The sequence below is a fragment of the Fusarium solani genome (assembly GCF_023522795.1).
Source record: "Fusarium solani strain SB1 chromosome Unknown bctg00000010, whole genome shotgun sequence".
NCBI lineage: Eukaryota > Fungi > Ascomycota > Sordariomycetes > Hypocreales > Nectriaceae > Fusarium > Fusarium solani.
The window spans coordinates 1,938,351-1,955,764 of NW_027072147.1; the positions used below are offsets into that span (position 1 = coordinate 1,938,351).

The 17,414-nt window shown below is 53.9% G+C and overlaps 4 protein-coding genes across 4 annotated transcripts; 1 reads left to right on the top strand and 3 right to left on the bottom strand.

Moving 5' to 3' along the window:
• Positions 1-6,665: 6,665 nt before the first annotated feature.
• MRS44_014675 (uncharacterized protein) lies at positions 6,666-7,583 on the bottom strand (the record flags this gene model as incomplete). The annotated part of the gene is made up of 1 exon (XM_046284653.2): positions 6,666-7,583. One exon carries the CDS (start codon positions 7,581-7,583, stop codon positions 6,666-6,668), a length of 918 nt encoding a protein of 305 aa, XP_046127766.1.
• Positions 7,584-8,061: 478 nt separating this feature from the next.
• On the bottom strand, positions 8,062-10,029 carry MRS44_014676 (uncharacterized protein; the record flags this gene model as incomplete). The annotated part of the gene is made up of 8 exons (XM_046284652.2): positions 8,062-8,207; positions 8,261-8,462; positions 8,518-9,240; positions 9,293-9,422; positions 9,474-9,698; positions 9,752-9,801; positions 9,854-9,880; positions 9,940-10,029. 8 exons carry the CDS (start codon positions 10,027-10,029, stop codon positions 8,062-8,064), a joined length of 1,593 nt encoding a protein of 530 aa, XP_046127767.2.
• Positions 10,030-11,207: 1,178 nt separating this feature from the next.
• On the bottom strand, positions 11,208-12,375 carry MRS44_014677 (uncharacterized protein; the record flags this gene model as incomplete). The annotated part of the gene is made up of 3 exons (XM_046282357.2): positions 11,208-11,246; positions 11,297-12,073; positions 12,127-12,375. The coding sequence occupies 3 exons, from the start codon at positions 12,373-12,375 to the stop codon at positions 11,208-11,210; spliced, it is 1,065 nt and encodes a 354-aa protein (XP_046127768.2).
• Positions 12,376-13,252: 877 nt separating this feature from the next.
• MRS44_014678 (uncharacterized protein) lies at positions 13,253-15,125 on the top strand (the record flags this gene model as incomplete). The annotated part of the gene is made up of 4 exons (XM_046284654.2): positions 13,253-13,506; positions 13,575-14,002; positions 14,052-14,655; positions 14,705-15,125. The coding sequence occupies 4 exons, from the start codon at positions 13,253-13,255 to the stop codon at positions 15,123-15,125; spliced, it is 1,707 nt and encodes a 568-aa protein (XP_046127769.2).
• Between the last annotated feature and the right edge of the window lie 2,289 nt (positions 15,126-17,414).

Here is a 17,414-nt window from a genome sequence, read left to right on the forward strand (position 1 = left end):
GAGAGTGTCGACAGCGGCGACGATATATGCAATCGCGTACGCGGTGCTTTAACGTCCCCTTCTGTTGAGTCGAGCGGCCGACATAGGAGAGTTGCCAGGTTCGTAGTAGATGAGAGCAGCGCAGGCTGGACGAGTTGCGGGTAAAATATTGCTGCAGCTGAGAGGAGGGTTGAAGAAGGCGGTGACGATTGTGGCATAGACTAGGGCGTGATGATGGAGACACTAGTGACGATGCCGATGAATGAAGCTGGAGATGGTCAAGATAATAAGCGATGCTCGACTTGAAGCGAGAGCAAGACGATTGAGATGAGGAATAAGAAGTATGTTTAAAAGACAAGGTATCGAATTGTCATGGGGGAAGGGAAGAAGAAGGAGGGGAGGAGGGGAAGAGTCGATGGGCATGGGATGGATGGGATGGTCTGTTTTTAATAAAAGTGGTGGTAATTTCAGGGCAGAGGGGGTGTGGGGGGGCGTGAGCAATCCTGCCCACCCATCCAATGCCTGCGCTAAGGACTATCCACAACTTACCTATCCACTGTCGTGGTGCAGTCTGGTGCAGTGGAATGGCCCAGCGGTACCGTTAGAGCACCCAGAGCCCGCTAACGTCCGCTGTAGCCTTTGAGGCCCTGTCTGCCACGCACGTTGAGTCCAGCTCAGCAGCTTCAGGTTGTCTATGACTAACATCACCCGGAATGTTCTCGAGTCACGCCTCAGTCATCTGCTCCTCGAGACGTCCATGCCAGACTGAGAGAACAACAAGGAGAGTGAGAGAGAAAATTTGCGTGTGTGTGCGCGCGTGTTTCGTCAACACAGACACAGCAAGTGCGGCGAGTGAGATGGGGGAAGCAGCAGGCGTGTGGGTTCAGGCTGTGGGCGTGTGAGTGCAAGAATGGGCAAGTGCGACCCAGCAGCACTGCAACGCTGCAACACAGCACAGCACAGGAAGCAAGGGGGAAGGAAGGAAGGGAGGGGTGCACCTAACTCACGGGACGATCAGTCAAGCGACTTCAACGCTGGAGCCAGCACAGCACTGCACGGCCTGCCTGCACCTCCATGCCGCAACCACGTCAAGTCGACGAGGGCAATGACGGATACACTGACACAAAAACAGAAACACACGCAGAGAGACGCAGAGATCTTATCTCTTACTCGCTCATGACAGCCGTGATGCTCCGTTCCAGGCTGCCTCGATTCATCAGCGGGCATTGGGACCAGCGAGGTCAGAGCCAGTGGGGGAACTCCCTCCAGTTCGCACTTCATCCATCCAGCAACGAACGACGCCTGCCAGCGCCAGCACCTATAGCAACTGCGCAGCACGACGTCTCTCCTTATCGTCCATCCCAGACACCAGCCACAGGTATTGGTCCTCGCTGGCCGCTGTTGTATTCGTCAGCAGCAGCAGTCGTAAACAACAACAACTCATGGGACAGGGGAGTCTCGAGAAACAAACGATTGTCTCTCGCTACGGCCCGCCTCGGCAAACCGTCGTACTCGCGTTCTTATTCCCCCTTCTTCACTTCGCTCAACCCATCGCTATAGGAGTCGTTTCTACTGTCAATATTCTTGGTTCTAGTTCCTCCTCAGCCTCCCGAATTCTCTGCTCCCGCAACGACTCAGTCGTGATGACAAGAATCATGCCAGAAATAAAGAGGTGGGGTGCATAGCGGCAGCTTAGAGGGGTGTTTGGACAGGGGCCTGCAGCTCCGTCTGGATCTCTGCGTTGGCTGTCTCTCAAGGGAATGGATTATGGATCCCATCCCGCCCAAAAGCACCAACAAGCAGTGAGCTGGACGATGGAGCTGCCGCCGAGACTCATGACATCGTTGGATTCAAGCTGGGGTGTGCCTGGTTGAGTCAATGGCCAGACCAGCCCTCGGTCGCTCACGCCGTTTCACTCGCTGGCGTTCCTGGACGAAGCCTCCATTCATCCCGTTTCGACCTATCCACAGAATTCTCTACAGATATGGGCCATGTTCAACACAAGTCCCGGCTGACTCCCTCTCGCATCCCGAATCCCAGGGGATAGCCGAAGTCCACCTCGGACAATTGACGTCAAGAAGACCCACGTGTTGCATTCATGACCATGGAGCTGCCCAGCGACAGGTGAAACCGTCAAAATGGGCGAGAGGGTGAGCAAGCGGCCATCAAGCGGCACGGAGGAAGTGAGGCGGTTAAGCTGGCTTGCTGACGATGGCTTAGCGGCTAGAGGCCCCGGATCCCAGATCCCAGAGACCCAGTGCTTGCTGTCAGGCTACCCACGAAACCGCGCCGCCGAGAATGGATCTGATCTGTCGACGCAACCCCAGATAGTGTCCCGAAGGCCCGCAGCTGGACGCGTTTGATAGGCTTCCCGGTCGCGCCTCGAGCTTTGTTGAGAGCCTTCCAAGCGGGTCAGGGTGTTGTCTGACAGGGAAGTCCTCACAAGGCCTGGCGCCGGTTGCAAGCACGCAGGCCCAACTGTGGAGCTGGCTTCCGGCCGCCTCATCCAACGATTCTTTCGAATTTTCCCTCGCCTTTCCCCTCTCACGGATTTTTCTGCGCTGGTCCAGCAAGTTCTGTCTTTCCAGTCACGCCAGGCCAGGTCATCCGTCCTGCCTGCCAGAAGCCTCCACCACACACGCCCTGGTGAGGCTGTTGCACGCCCTGCTCTTCCACTTGGAAGGCTGACGTTATGCCTCACTCTCACAGTCATGAGCTTGCAAAAACACGGCACACAGGGAAATGCGAACGACCAGTTCTGAAGAAATGCACATTTCGAGCTCTTGCCCTAATCCATACGCCAACTCTGTGTATGCCGTGCTCTTCTTACACCAACAACCATCCTAGTCGGAACGTTGGAGGAAGCACGGGAAGAAGCTTCGCTTCAGACAGGGTTCTTTGAGACAAGGAGCCATTAGCCGGGCCGCCCCCGCGACCTTGACGAGAGTGGCAGATTGATTGACGATACCGGCTATCTCGAATCGATGCCACACAAGTTTCTAACAACCAAGAGGCATAACAACTGTTGGGGCAACTCAGGTTCTGTGCTTGAAAATGAGCTTGTCCGGCACCGCATTCTAATGCCGGCCTCAAAATGAACGAACTCCTCCCTCTGCATAGAAACCAGGACACTGCGACGAGCCCTCGTGGCAGGGATGCTGTCGCCGTGTACAGCAGCCAGACAAGCCTCTCTGCTATTCTAAGCTTGCCATCGCGTGGCACCAAAGCTTGATGTGGTAGCACAAGGCCCATGGAGCGGGATGGCCACAACGGACTTCGCCAGGCTCTGGCAAAGCCTGGAGACTCTTTGATACCCATGGACCGTTGGGTACATACATGGCCGTTAAGGCGCCGATACCAAAAGCTTGAGCGATCGAGAGGGGCGTGTTCCCGCAGACGATTGGAGGGTCCAAGGATTTGTCCGTTGTCGCCCCTCCTGTGCCGGGTTCTGGCGTCTCCATTGATCTACACCTCCACTGAGTGCCGTGCTTAGGCCGCTTCCGGGCTTCACCTTTGTGCCTAACTGGGCTGCCCTTTGCCAAAGTTGGTTCCAGTCCCTGGGCTCAGGTATCAAGAAGGAACCTAATCGACGTCAACCGGAAACCACAGAGAACTGAAACGCGGGGTGCACGTGGAATACAGCAAGCCCGTGACACGATGAACCTGGTTGTGGTGTGCTATCGGGTTATCCTGAGTCTGGGGTTAAATCCACAACTTGACAGCCACGGTCGAGAGTATGTGAGGAATAGCTTTGACTCATAGGAGAACGAGAGGTGTCGCGACGACATCTCGCCACGCCCCCTATCTCAGTCCAAGGTTCGTCTCCTCCTCGAGGGACTGCAAGAAGTCCCTCGTGTTTCCACGCCCGCCCTCGTACCCTCGCCATCGTCTCAAGATTGCAAGAGGCCAGCTTCGAACCGACCCAGCTCATTCCACAAGTCTCTTCGCTGCCAGCTCCTCATGCACACTCCTGCTGCCCAAAACCCAACGCCCCTACTCGGCTAGGTGCGTAACCCCAACCTCAGTGCTTATAGGTCCAAGCCTGCCATTCGGGCTCGGTCCTCACCCCTCTGCCCAGCCCGGCCTTTGACCCCCATTTTCCGCAATACCTCTCGGGCGGCCGCATGATTCTACTCCGCCGGGTACAGGCGATTCGGGGAGGGTCCCGTACGATGGAGGCCCTGCTCGCAGCCATCGACACGGCATGGACTCGTGTCCAGCTTCGCGACCAGTCCGGCTCAGGATGGACGGTTTCAGCTCCGTGTCCGGAAGTGACTCATCTCCACCATCCTCCGGTCCGATATTCTCTACTGGCCGCTACTCGTCCGGAGGCTGACCTCCGTCTCCTCCGCCCAGGCATCGGAGGTCAGCTTTTAGCCGTATCAGTCCGAGGGGCTCCCCATCACTCAAGTTGGGTTGGCAGAATCGAGCTGTCACTTTCATTCTTGTCTCTAAACCGATCATGCGGGCCTCGGCATAAACACTCTTGAAACAATGCCTATGTGGCCTCCTTGAGATTATCAAGCAAACAGACTTGTTGGACATCTTGCTTACCTGCTGAGGCAATGGTTTGTGTATACTGGCGGGAGCATCAGTCAAGGCCCGCAGTACGAAGCATCGACCAAGTGACATGCCGAGTTTCCATCGACAAAACACGCTGCAGGTTCTTACTCGATCTATATCTGTCCAATGGAACCATGGCCTCGAATTCTAGCCCACCCACTCCTCTTTGCCCTACACCCTCCCCAAGGTGAGCATCTTGAAGGACTTTGGCCACCTTCATCTTGCACGTCTGGACACCCACTCACTGTTCTGTTCACTGTGTCGGCCTTCAATTTTTGCCAGCAAGATGGACTTTTCGGTAAACTCAGGGTTCTTGATTGGCCTTTACTCTGCGTCTGGACGGCCCGTTGTCACGCGCTGTACTTCCCAAGATCTCCAGAGCTATTGCAGTCTCCTGCTGTGTTCCCTCACTCTGTCTATCCATCTCCAGCAGGCACAGGATCGAGTGGATGGGTGGAAGTCGTCAACGGACCCAAGGGTGGTGTCTAGCTGAAGCTGACGGGAATATCCCTGCCCGCGGTCTCTCGGATGGCTTGCTTTGGCGTTCAGATTGTGGGGGGATAGGCTCGACGTGCATCCAAGGCATTGACGCATCTACAGGGTGTTGGGCAACATGAGTGCCACACGCATCTGGGCGAGTCACGACAGGACGGTTCTCGTCCTTTCTGGCAATCGCCGAAACATGTCGATCTGGATGCGGCTCTTGCGAACCAGCTCTCACGGCTTACATGGACGACATGGGAATAACAGAATCCGCAGAGCATTTTGATCTGACAGCAAGTTAGTGAATGAATGTCCTTCAAAGGGTTGACGCGTCCATGGACAAAGCTCGTCCCCCTCGGAACGGCGGACCAGGCTAGACCGGAGCTACTGTACCCAGAGCTACTAGTCGCGGGATGACAAGCATACCAGCCCTGCAACCATCGTGGACATGGACAGACGGACTGGGCCGATGCTCCAGGCCTCTGTTTCCTGGGGCCGTGGGCTTCCAGCTTTCAGTTGACTTTGCGCGGCGAGTGACCATTCCAAGGCAAATAGTTCAGCTTTGTTTGTTACATGCTGCTGCACGCAATCGCAAGTTGCATAACACCACCCAGAGATGTGGCCACCTCCTTTCGATGGCTCCCACCCACCCAATTTCTCTTGGAACCCAGCATCGCTCCGTCCATGCTCAACCTGGCAGCCTCTCAGGGAAGCATCACTGACATCGTGTTTCCGGATTCAACCGTGAGAGCTGATGGCGAGTACACAAGGTGTCGGGACCAGTCCAAACCCCTCTTCTCCTCCACCATCTTCACTCACCGCTCTTTCAAGTCGCCCCTCCACCTCCGTCTGGATGCCTCTGTTCTCCTCCCGAAGAGCCTCAAGTCCCGAAAGTTTCCATCCGCCACCAAAGCCTTTGCCAGCAGGCCATTTCATGCGAGATAAGATTGCGTAGAAGCGGATGGAAGTCGGGGAGGCAAATACGCCGTCTCACGTGGATGACTTGCTTCGAGCCAAGTTCAGGGACCAGCAAGTTGAGTAAGATGCCTGTCACTGCTCAGGTGCCTTGCCCTCGGCTAGAAGATGATCAGCATCGTAGGCTCCTTTGCGTCCCTCTCGTTTATTGATGTGCCTGTTGTATCTCGCGTCTCCTGACAGATGCGCAGACAATATCTGCCGACACCAATGGCCCAATCGTCCTCCCGAGCTTCATGTTGTGTCTTGCTGGGATCGATCCCCGTTTACAAAAGCACCACGACACTAGGTGACTTGTTCCATTGACACTCTGGTTGCACTTGTACATATTGTGGCTGGCTTGGTACGAAGACTTGTTTCCAAAGAGATCGTGATGGTGCTTGATCCCAGGTCCGTCAATTTGCAGACTGGCGCCGACTTATCCCGCACGTACTCCCAATATCAATGCATGGGAGACATGCCGCTTGAGATTGCGTGCCTTGGACAGAGACCAGCCATGCGAGCCGAGTCTCAGGCCATGCTAGCTGATTCTCCTCATCATGCATCACCCTGCGTAGTACCCAGGTTCATATCCTCTCATCCATCCATGCTATCCAATGACGGAGGTGTTGCTTGAGTTGAGAGCATCGGCTACCCAGCTGTGTTCCTCCCTTGCCTATCCCTCATCAAACCAGAATGTCCAAGTCTGACACGACAGGCCGGTGATCAGATACACGAACGTCGTCATCAAAGAAATTGGCCAGGACACCAAAGGTTTTGACATGGGCTGTTCGAGGCTCCTGAATGAAAAGAAAGTCGATGCGTGCCTCCTCCCAGCCTTCTCCAGAGCTATCGTACTTGCCGAAACTTGTGTAAGTGATCTGATTCCCGTAGTGAGCGCTCTTAGGTAGCAGGTGAGAGATATCAGACATGCCCGAGTCAGGTGCTGTCATGATCTTGTACCCGCCGTCATTGGGGGAGCTGTTAAAGTCTCCCCCGACGAGGACGGCCGACGGAGAGCCCGCACCTCCGGAGCCCCACTCTCGGGCGAACTTGATGAGGAGCTTGGCGCTATTCTCTCGGGCCTTGACGCCGATGTGGTCGAAATGGGTGCTCATGACGATGACTCGCGTCCCCGTGCCGCGGTGCAAGAACTCGCCCATAGTGACGATGCGGTTCAGCACAGCATCCCAGCCGCGTGACGGCTCAAAAGGCGTCTTGCTCAGCCAGCGTACCTCGGAGCGCTCGCAGCTCCAGTTGTCGCTGCGGTAGAAGATGGGTGAGAACTCGCCGTCATGCTCTCCAGAGCCGCGGCCACGACCAATGTGCGACCAGCCATCGCCGAGGCGTGACTGAATATCGTTGACCTGCCGGTACAGGCACTCCTGCAGGCAGATGAATGGGCTCTCATGGCCAGCGGTGATGAAGGATAGCTGGTTGACCAGCTTGGGGCAGCGGACGTCCCAAGGCTTCTCATGGGGCTCAAAGTTGGTCGTCGCGTAGCGGACGTTGAAGGTGATGATGCGAAGCGGCATCCGCTCGCGGGTAGATGAGATGTCCATTCTCAGCGATGCGCTCGAGGGGATCTCGCCGACTCTGGTCATGGTGGAGGGGTTAAGGTGTTATCTGTACGAATTGGCTTGGCTTATTAAGATGGGATCGTCAGCAAGGCGGAGAAGGCTGCGTCTGCTGAGGGGTTAGGTAAGTGGGACAATGAGAGGTTCAGGATGGGTGTAGCAGTGAAAGATGTTTGGATGTTGTTGTGAAGTGATGAGACGCGAAGGCGTTGGTCGTCCAATGAGGTCATCACGTGGCTCGAGAGTGTAATGCTGAGATAGGAATAGGGCATTTCCCCGGATTTGACAAGGGTAATCATCCATTCATCATCACTGAGGCTAGATTCATCATAAGGAGGAGGCTGAGGTTTCATGAGACTCGGATTAGATTAGGTAACCTCGATCAGGCAAACTCATGTTTTGCGTTGTTTCAAATGCAGTCTTGACAAGAGGTGGCAACAAGATTGGATCATTATTAGTTGCAGCCCTTGGCATCGCAGCTTGTGAACCGTTACCAGTTAACTAACTAGACCTTGTCAACATGTTCAAACTTGGAGTCAGCATCCCCCTTCACAAGTCTCTCTGCCTCGAGCCGAACAACGCGGCTAGGAATAAAAGGAGCCCTCACGTTGGATTGCGAGAACAGTTCATCCATATCCTCCAAAGCAAGTCCTATAAGGTCATCAGCTGGATATTCCATAAAGATTAGGTAGGTTATAACTCACCCTTAGTCTCGGGCACAAAGAACCAGGCAAAGACAACCATAGTGAAACAGAACGACCCGTAGACAAAGTACGTGCCGAATCCACCGCGTCCAAGAGTTGCAAACATGCTCGGGGTGCTCTTGGCGACGACAAAGTTGAAGAGCCACTGACTGGCCGTGGCCATGCCCATCTGAAGGGCACGCATGCGCGCGGCAGGGATCTCCTATACTCAAGTCAGTCTCTGCAGAAGCAATTCCGTCTTTTTATGATCAACTTACAGAGCAGTATGTCCAAACGACGGGGCCCCACCCGAATTGGTACACGGCGGCAAAGATGTAGATGGCCACAATGGCGACATAACCAGCAGCGCCAACAGGAGAGTCAGGTTGAGGAGGATCGAAGCGAACATAAAACCCAATATAAAAGAGGGCTAAGCCTTGTACAATTCCGGTCCACAAAAGACTCTTTCTTCGGCCCAGAGTGTCGGTGACGAAAAAGATGAAGACGGCGCAAGACACCATCTTGACAATGCCATAGACACCTGTGGCAAAGAGACCAGTGGTAGAGGAAGACAAGCCAACACTCTTGAATATGGCGACGCTGTAGTAAGTTAAGGCATTAGTTCCTGTGAGGTTACTCCACATCATGAGAGTGATGCAGAGGAACGTTCTTCGACGGTAGGACTTGACGGTGAAGGCCTCCTTGATCAGGGTGAGCCCGGAGCTGTTGGCGGCCAAGGACCGCTCCTCCTCAAGCTGAAGAGAAATGTTCTCTATCTCTTCTCGCACGTAGGGGTGGTCCTCGGGCAGACCTCGAAGCTTGGCCAGCACGGTGAGTGCCTTGGCAGGGTTGCTTTGGGCGAGGAACCGGGGTGACTCGTTGGCAAACATCATTCCCACGAAGAGAATGACAGCAGGGAGGGCTTGAAGAGCAAGTGGAATTATATATTGGGCGTGCCCTTTGACGTGGAGGACGCAGCCATAGTTGATCCAGAACGCAAGCTATAGAGTTGTTAGTTGGCCTGCGATGGCACCGTTACAGGCGACAACTTACAGTCAGACCGGTAACTATGGAGAGCTGGTAGCAGCCTGTGAGAAGACCTCGGATACCTCTTGGGGCGTTTTCGGAGACGTAAAGGGGGTTAACTGTAGAGGCGATACCGACAGCGATGCCAGTGATGAATCTGTCCCATGTCAACTCACATACCCAAGCTATGAGGAAAACTTTTTCCTACCTTCCGACATACATAGCCGCCAAGTGGCCGCTAGCGGCAGCTTGCATGGCAACACCGATAAAGACGAAGACAGATGCGGTCATGAGAGACAGTCGCCTGCCGATATAGTTGGCCAGCCACATGGAGATGAGACAGCCAAGGAAAGATCCAGCTTGAATAGTCGAGACGATATTTGATGACAAATTTGCGAGGACGGCCGCAGGCTTGTCAGTGAGTCCGTACTGCCTTTGCAGCTGTTAGCATAAACCGAGATACCATGCTGGATAGTGGCCTCTTACTCCTTGAAGGTGTCCATGGCGAGGACGCCGCCCATGACACCCATGTCCATCTTGAGACCATGTCAGTATCGCTATCTTCATATTCCAAGGTTTGCCACTTACACCAAAAAGAAGCGCACCACCACATGCCTGAGATGATCATTAGCACTCATTACTATCGTACACTGAACAGCTTGAGGTAAACTCACTATCAGACTGACCACAACCGTCCTGAGGTTGTAAATCTCAGGAGGGTCCGTCTTGATGGCGTCATTGCGAACAAATTTCTGCAGAAACATGATGTCGATGAAAGATGAGCGACGAGATAGACAGGCTTCTGCTGATGGTGGTGCATCTTTGGAAGAGATACATGTTGTTTAATACCACTTCCTGACGGCCCCATCGCGAGTCAGTCTCCGAGTTGCCCTGTTTACTAGCGACGGTAATAGACGGAGCCTCCTTCATCGGACGAGCCACCCCCGCAGAAACCTTAGCTAGAGCCATCTCCGCGAGATGACAAGATGCCTCGCTAGAGACCCCGCCTTTCTCCGCATATTGGATCCCGTCGAGTCCGGGGAAATGGGGCTAACCCAGTCGGTTTGTGGGCCATCCCGCCTGGGGTTTCGGCTGTAGACGGGAGAAACATGATCAAGGCACACAGATTGCAGAGGTGAAGAGAGTCGGGAGACGGCGTGTTTTTTTCCCACTAATCGTGAGGTTGGGATATGGTCTGGGCAGTTGGAAATGTGGTTTGGGTTATTGGAGTTTCTGGGTAGGGGATCTATTGCCGTCTGGAACCAGGGAGGCAAGACTTCGTTTCACACGTCCAAGCTTCTTACTAACTAAAGGCAGGTTGGGGGATAGGGGGGTCTTGGCTGTTGGGGGCTTGATCACAAATATTGCACCAAGCTTGAAGCATGAGTATTGGCCGAGTGTTTCAGCGAGAAGGAGGTCAGGATAGCCTCGGTCTCCGAGTGAGCAAGGGCGTGATAGTGAAAGGCGAATGGCATGACATCATGAGCCGTGTAACACTAGTCAATATCACCAGAATTACAAAGCATTATATAACTTGATAGAGATTCAAGGCATGTCGGCGTTTAAGCACAGGGATGATACCACATGTCGTACCTATCTTACCTGTTATATCTACAAAGGCCGCGGGCATTGAACACCATCACTTACTTTCACAGCGATGGAGGTATTCTTAGCAAATCCTCTCCTACTATCAGTATGATTACTGTATGATGATGGTGATGATGAAGAAATCGTCCACATCGAACAAAAGCTTCATCGACTCCCTTCCAACTTCGGTATATCCATATGATGAGGCAGAGGGAAGTCATTGCTGCACTTAATTACTTATTGTCATGTCATCTTCAAGATCAGAGAGAGTAATTTTAGTAACAGCGACACTCGTTGTTCTTGCATTTGCATCATTATCCTACTCGTTTCCATATTCTACAAAGATCCAAATCCTTTACAATCCATCCAGAGGCCTATAGACCTTCATCCAACGCTACAACCATCAGTTAGCAGGCATCCAAGATCTAGCGTCAAATCACTTACCTTGTCATAGGGCTTCTCAGGGTCAACAAATCTCACATCAGTGGCGAGGCGAATCTTGTTCTCAGGGTCCCTGTTCTTGCAGCTTGCGTGCACCATGTAGGGGTTGTGGAAGATGACATCGCCGGCCGCGTACTCGGCGATGAGCCACTTTCTGCGGGCCTCCTTTCCGTAAGCTACAGTGTCTCGGCTTAGGAAGCCGCCGTCGTTCATGTTCTTGTTGAAGGCGCTGATACGCTCCTCGTCGGTAAGGTTGTGAGCGTTCTTAGCAAAGTCGTCCTCAGTCTTCTTGCCAATGTCCGTCGAGCCCTCGAGGTACATAAGGCCGCCTCCCTCGAGAGAGACGTTGCCAATGGGGATCCAAGCTGTTAGGCTGGTAGGAGGACCGGCGCGGAGGTACATTTGGTCAAAGTGCACAGGCGTAAGCTCGCTTTCAGGCACAAAGGCGCGAAGCATGGTCCTCTGAAGCATCTGAGGGTTCTTCCATCCCGTGAAGCGGCTGACAAAGTCGCGTAGCTCTTGGTTTTTGCAGAACTCGACGTAGAAATCAGCCTCGTGGGCTGAAATCATGAGCTCGACATACTTGTCGCTCTCGGGGTCATCCTTGAGGCCAAAAAGACGACGAAGATTCCCAGGAGGAAGATATTTGCGTGTGTCGGCGCCCGAGAAGATGCCATCGACTGGCTCGGTGCCTTTCTTGAGGAGGCCGCTGGGGGCCATGTGTGTAAAGTAATCGCGGCGACAGGCAAGGGAGGTTTCTTTGCTGATGCATCCTTTGATCTATTGGTATGAGTTAGTTGGTAGCCAAGTTGACACAGCGGTAGAAAACTCACAAAAAGATAGCCGTCTCTCTCAAATCGCTCGTGCATAACCTCCAAAGGAGTGTCAAGAGTGGTCGGTTGAAGATATCCAATGGTGTCGGGTTCCATGGGCCCGAAGTTGGACTCAAGGCTCAAGGTATTTGGATCGGCGGGATAGTAGTGTCCATAGGGATCTTCTGAGGGTCCCTTTGGCGCCTTGAGCTTCTGGACTGAAGATGTGGTGGTGTCCGCAGGGGGAGACTCGAGGCGACTAGGAGCCATGATGATGCGAGAAGTAGCTTTGGTCTTCAAGAGCGGGTATCAGAGCAGGGTGTTTCTTGTACACAAGAGTCAATGATGGATCTGGGACTTGAGAAGTTGGTTATGGTTGATCCAAGCGTCTCAACGAGAGGTTTTGTATCCTTCCATCATGACTTTGGGGGCGACAAAAGGTGCTCATTCCCCGCTTGGTGCGTCCATCAAATCCACTCGACTCATACAATTCAGCCCAATGACTTTCTATCTACGCATACTCGCCCATAGCCGTCGAATCGTTAAGCCCAATTCCCTCCCCCAAGGTCGTCATGAGCTCACGGCCGTCTATAGCCGTCTACAGCCTCCCCCTGTTTTTGCGGGGGTCGAATCCGTCTATTACCGCCAAAAGTCTGGGGCAGTTCCACTCTGCTTCATCATCCCCAGCCAACCCCGGATTCTCCATTTCACCCTCTGACGGCTAGAGACGATTTTGTTGTTTTTCCCTTTTGTTGCTGACATGACTAAAGGACAGGGCATCAGACAGTATCGGGCCTGCGTCAGGTGCCGTTCGCGCAAGACGCGCTGCGACTTGTGGGTCCCTTGTTCTCCCCCTCCCCCTGAGCTTCATCTGACTTGAACTCTTTCTTTTTTCTTTAGAGGCACTGTTGGAGAACCTGGGAAACCTCCTTGCGCAAAGTGTCTCCGAGAAGGCGCCGAATGCGTTCTTGCTGGCTCAAGGCGAGGTGGCGATTTCTCTCATCTTCGTCGTCCTCGCCAGCAAGCACGGAGACGCCCTGAGACGGCTCTCTCCGTCTCTTCGAGCGATCATGTATCACCCAGACAAACCAAAGCCGGGGAAGATTCGGTCCATGATAAGTTGCAAAATCCTAGCGATGCTTTAATGATGCTCTGTCATGCCGCTGGCGAGCAAGGTGACGATGATGCCTCCAATGAGAATCAACACACTCCAAACGGGCTGATGGACGGGTTGTCAAATGGACCTGGAGCTGCGCCCTCGGCCTATTCGATACAGACGCCTCGCGGGCCTGGCCACCTGCGCCCCGGTCCAGGGCCTCCGAGTGAGGTCACCGTCGACGACTATCCGCTGGTCAAGGATAGAACAATTGACCCTATCCTCCTTGTTCAGCTATTACGACAGTGAGTTATCTTCTACTCTCAAGCGAGAACTATCATGCTTTGAATCAAGTCCCGCTAACATAGATCAGTTACGCCGATAACTACCACCATTTCTTCCCCATCGTCCCAATAGACGTGTTGCGACCCGAATACATCCTCGACACGATAAGAGACGAATCTTTCCTACTAACTGCCATCCTTGTCGTGGCCTCAACAGACCGCCCCGATCTTGCAGATATGCACAAGGCCATCTGGGATCATATGCGAGGGCTTATCCTCAACGTCGTTCTTGGCATGGCCAGTGTGCGCAAGGTCGGCACAGTCGAGGGACTCTTGCTCATGGGCGAATGGACCTTGCACAATCAGAGCGAAGTCGACGATGGAGATGAAGCGTCAGCGTGGTCGATAGTTGGTCTCGCTGTGAGGCTTGCGTATCTACTACGCTTAGAAGACAGGGGGTTCAAAGGAAACGACGCCGACCTCGACTCGGTCCATCGCGAGCGGTTGGCCTGGACTTGTAAGCGTCTCTACTATAATCCACATTGACACCAGACTCACATTTTCAGTCACCTATCTCTCAGATCGTCAAATATCCATCCGTATGGGACAGGCCTTCTGGTGTAGAGGCCCAGCTCTCTCGGCCCGCTTCATGGCCCATGACTTTCCAGCTCTACAACCCCGGCGGGCCCGTGACGAGGATTTTGCCTCATTCATCCAGGCCCAAGTTGAGCTGACGACCCTCTTTGGAAACGCCCATGATATCCTCTTCGCCTCGAGGTCACGGACTGCAGAACTCATGACACGAGGCGACTACACAAAATACGTCGACGACGCGACAAAAGCCATGCACGCGTGGCAACTCGCGTGGACATCGCTCGCCGTGTCGCCACACTTAAAGAGCTGTCTAAGCCTCATGCAAGAATACCTCAGGCTCTATGTCAACGCGTTCGCTTTCCAGGCCGTCATTTATCGTGCGTCCGTTACCGACACCAACTCCGATCCATCAAATGGATCTCGGCCATCAATAATCTTTCCCGACTCGGCCATGGCAAGCCCTGATGCCCGGCATATATACGAAGCAGCTGATGCGGCAGAGGCTTTGATTCGGATCGTAACGGACGATATCGATCCGGTGAAGCATCTGCGTTACATGCCAGCACGCTTTTACCTGTGAGTCGCCATTGGACACATGCAAGACATTCCAGCTAACCCTGTCAAGATATGAGATTCACTCTTCCGTCTTCCTTTACAAGGCCCATGCATGCGGGGCCATATCCTCAGGCAAACACGTCCACACAGCTTCCCTCATGGAACGCTTCATATCTGTCCTCAAAACAGCCGCTGTCGATGAGAGCCACATCGCAGCCCGATACGCGAGACTATTAGACAGACTATGGTTCCGCCGGGCGCACAGACTTGCCAGTGTCGACGACTCACAGAGCTCGAACCCGGAGCTGAGGAATCCGGGTGTGGTGGTGGACACACTATCGACTCTAGCTGATCTCAATGGAGGCCAGATGCCGTTCTTTGATGACCTTGGCTTGCAGCCATTCGACTGCACGGATACCATGGATGGGTTGTTTGCCATGCCGTCTGTCGTCTCGTGGGACCCTTCGAGTTTCTTGAACACCATGGCTTGATGCCCGGACAGTATATTAATGTATTAATAAACAAATGAAACAACCATGCACTTGCTTACAGTGAGGGAATGGCAGCAAGTCGCTTCACCTATAAGGAGTTCAATGATGGATCATACCCCAACACAAGGTAAAACGACCCAGAATCGTACGAATACTTGGAAGCGCTTATAGCATTCCATTCATGCATCTTATCTTGATTCTCTAATCTCTTCATCCTCAGCTTATATAGTGTGAGTGGCAGCCCAACCTCCCACTGTGGCCTACCCTGTCCGACTGCCAAATGTGGGCCCTCCGGTGAACGTCCGGGACCGAGCCCACAATTGCGGCCCGCGAGCAGAGGGGCCGTTCCGCTCTGACGGGCGTTTCTGTTTCTGGGTCTCGTCTATCGACCAGATTGCGTTGCGGCTATCGACGCCTCGGCACGGGGCACATGGTCCCCTTTGAATATCCTCAAACAGCTCACAGTCAGAAAGGTGACATTCCCTAACCACATCGGCTCAAGTCTAAGGGCGTGCTATCAATCAGACATTCCCGCTTGCGCGAGAATGACGATGCTTCTTGGTGAGGGGAAATGCGTCTCGGCCATCCTCCTGCCGGGTCTTGGGGACGAGGAACGACCGGAACCTCTTGTTTCCAGTCGAGACCGAGGGCCGTGGCTTGCGTACAGTAGGTGTGGGTGGTCCCCTCCGAAACCAGGGAAGATGGTCATGGGATCAGCCACGAGACAAACTACGCACCTGGGTTGAAAGAAAAAGCAGGATTGACTTCTTGGAATCTGGGGGAGGCTGGCTGGGCACATTTTTTCCCTCAGGTCAGGTCGCACGGGGGATGGGCCAGAGGCCACCATCGACGAGATGGAATTAGAAATCAGAGAGGGCCTTTACGAGATGGCATTCACGGCACACACCACTCATCTTCTGCTTTTGGCCTTTTGGATGTCACCCTTTCCTCGTTGGGAAGCAACGACGATACACACGTAATATTTGGTGATCCCGAACAAGGGTCGAACAGTCTACTGGTACAGTACCAAGACGGATAAGCCGTACCCTGGTCGATTTCCTGTTCGATGATGACGATGGAGGCTCCGACCTTTCGACTGATCACTTTGTCCCGGGTTTCAAGAAAAGAAACGACCTCGTGGCTCAGACTTGCGACCACCCACCTCAGACTGACTGTACTATTTTCCAAGGCCGGGCACATCTGGGGATGCCCTCGCGTGCTTGACATATGCCCAAACGTGGGCCTTGACGGATTCACGCTACAAGGACCAGACGTGCTGCAAGGCACCATGCAGGAGACCTCTGGGGGCCTCACGGCGATCGATCTCGCCTCGAATCCTCGATCGCAAATCCGAATCATGGCCAGCTCCCAGGGGGGTTCAGCATGACTGCCCCTCAGAGGACCGGCCTGGCCGGACTTAGAAGAGGGGGAAGCACAGTCAGATGGTCACCTTGGAGTTGGAGATGGTGTCGTCCTTGTCTCACTCTTTATCGAAAAGAGCAGCCCCAGCCACCGCGACGCCCGTAAACACGATATTGCTCATGGTGGGCGAATGCACATTAGGACCGTATCGTTGTGTCGATCGCTGCTCATCCTTCTACGCCCTTTTACTGGCGGCTGCCGCGTTAGCTCCGAGGACCCTGCGTGAACCCGTTCATCCCACAACTGCCTATCATTCCCCATCCCCAGACGAAGTAGAACGAAAGCTGATATCGTCAGCCACCAACTCCTTCAGCTCCTCACGAACCCACCAGCTCAAGACCCATGACTTCCCATTTCCAGCACCGCCGAGCCCGTCTAGCGTACCGCCGTCGCGGACGCGTGGCGTCGTCGTCGATGCCTCATAGGCCCGACGGGCTGAGGGCTTCACGTGCGACGGCAGCCCTGTCCATGACCACCATTCGTCTTCTTCACAAGGCCTCTCGGGGGCTTACAGGAGATTCCTGGATGTGACTGGATGGATACAGCTGTGACTGGGAGGTCTGGTTTGCCAGCCCTGTTTCTTATCCCCCTCCCCCCTCCCCTCCACCCCTCCTTTTCTTGGCCTGCGCGGCCTCGTTTGGTGGTGGGCACGGCTGATTGTCTCGTCTGCCTGTGTCTCGCAGGCTGCCAAAAGGTGTGAGTGAAGTGAGCTCGTGGTCGATGGGCAACATATATAGGTGAGGCCGTATCGCCTCTTCTCTCGTGTTTAGCCTAGAAATTATCAGTTTTGTCTAGCGTTTTACCCATCCTTCTTGTCAAGTATTGAGTCAAGGACTCCTCAAAGTGCAGCCTTCGGTGTGACTCTCT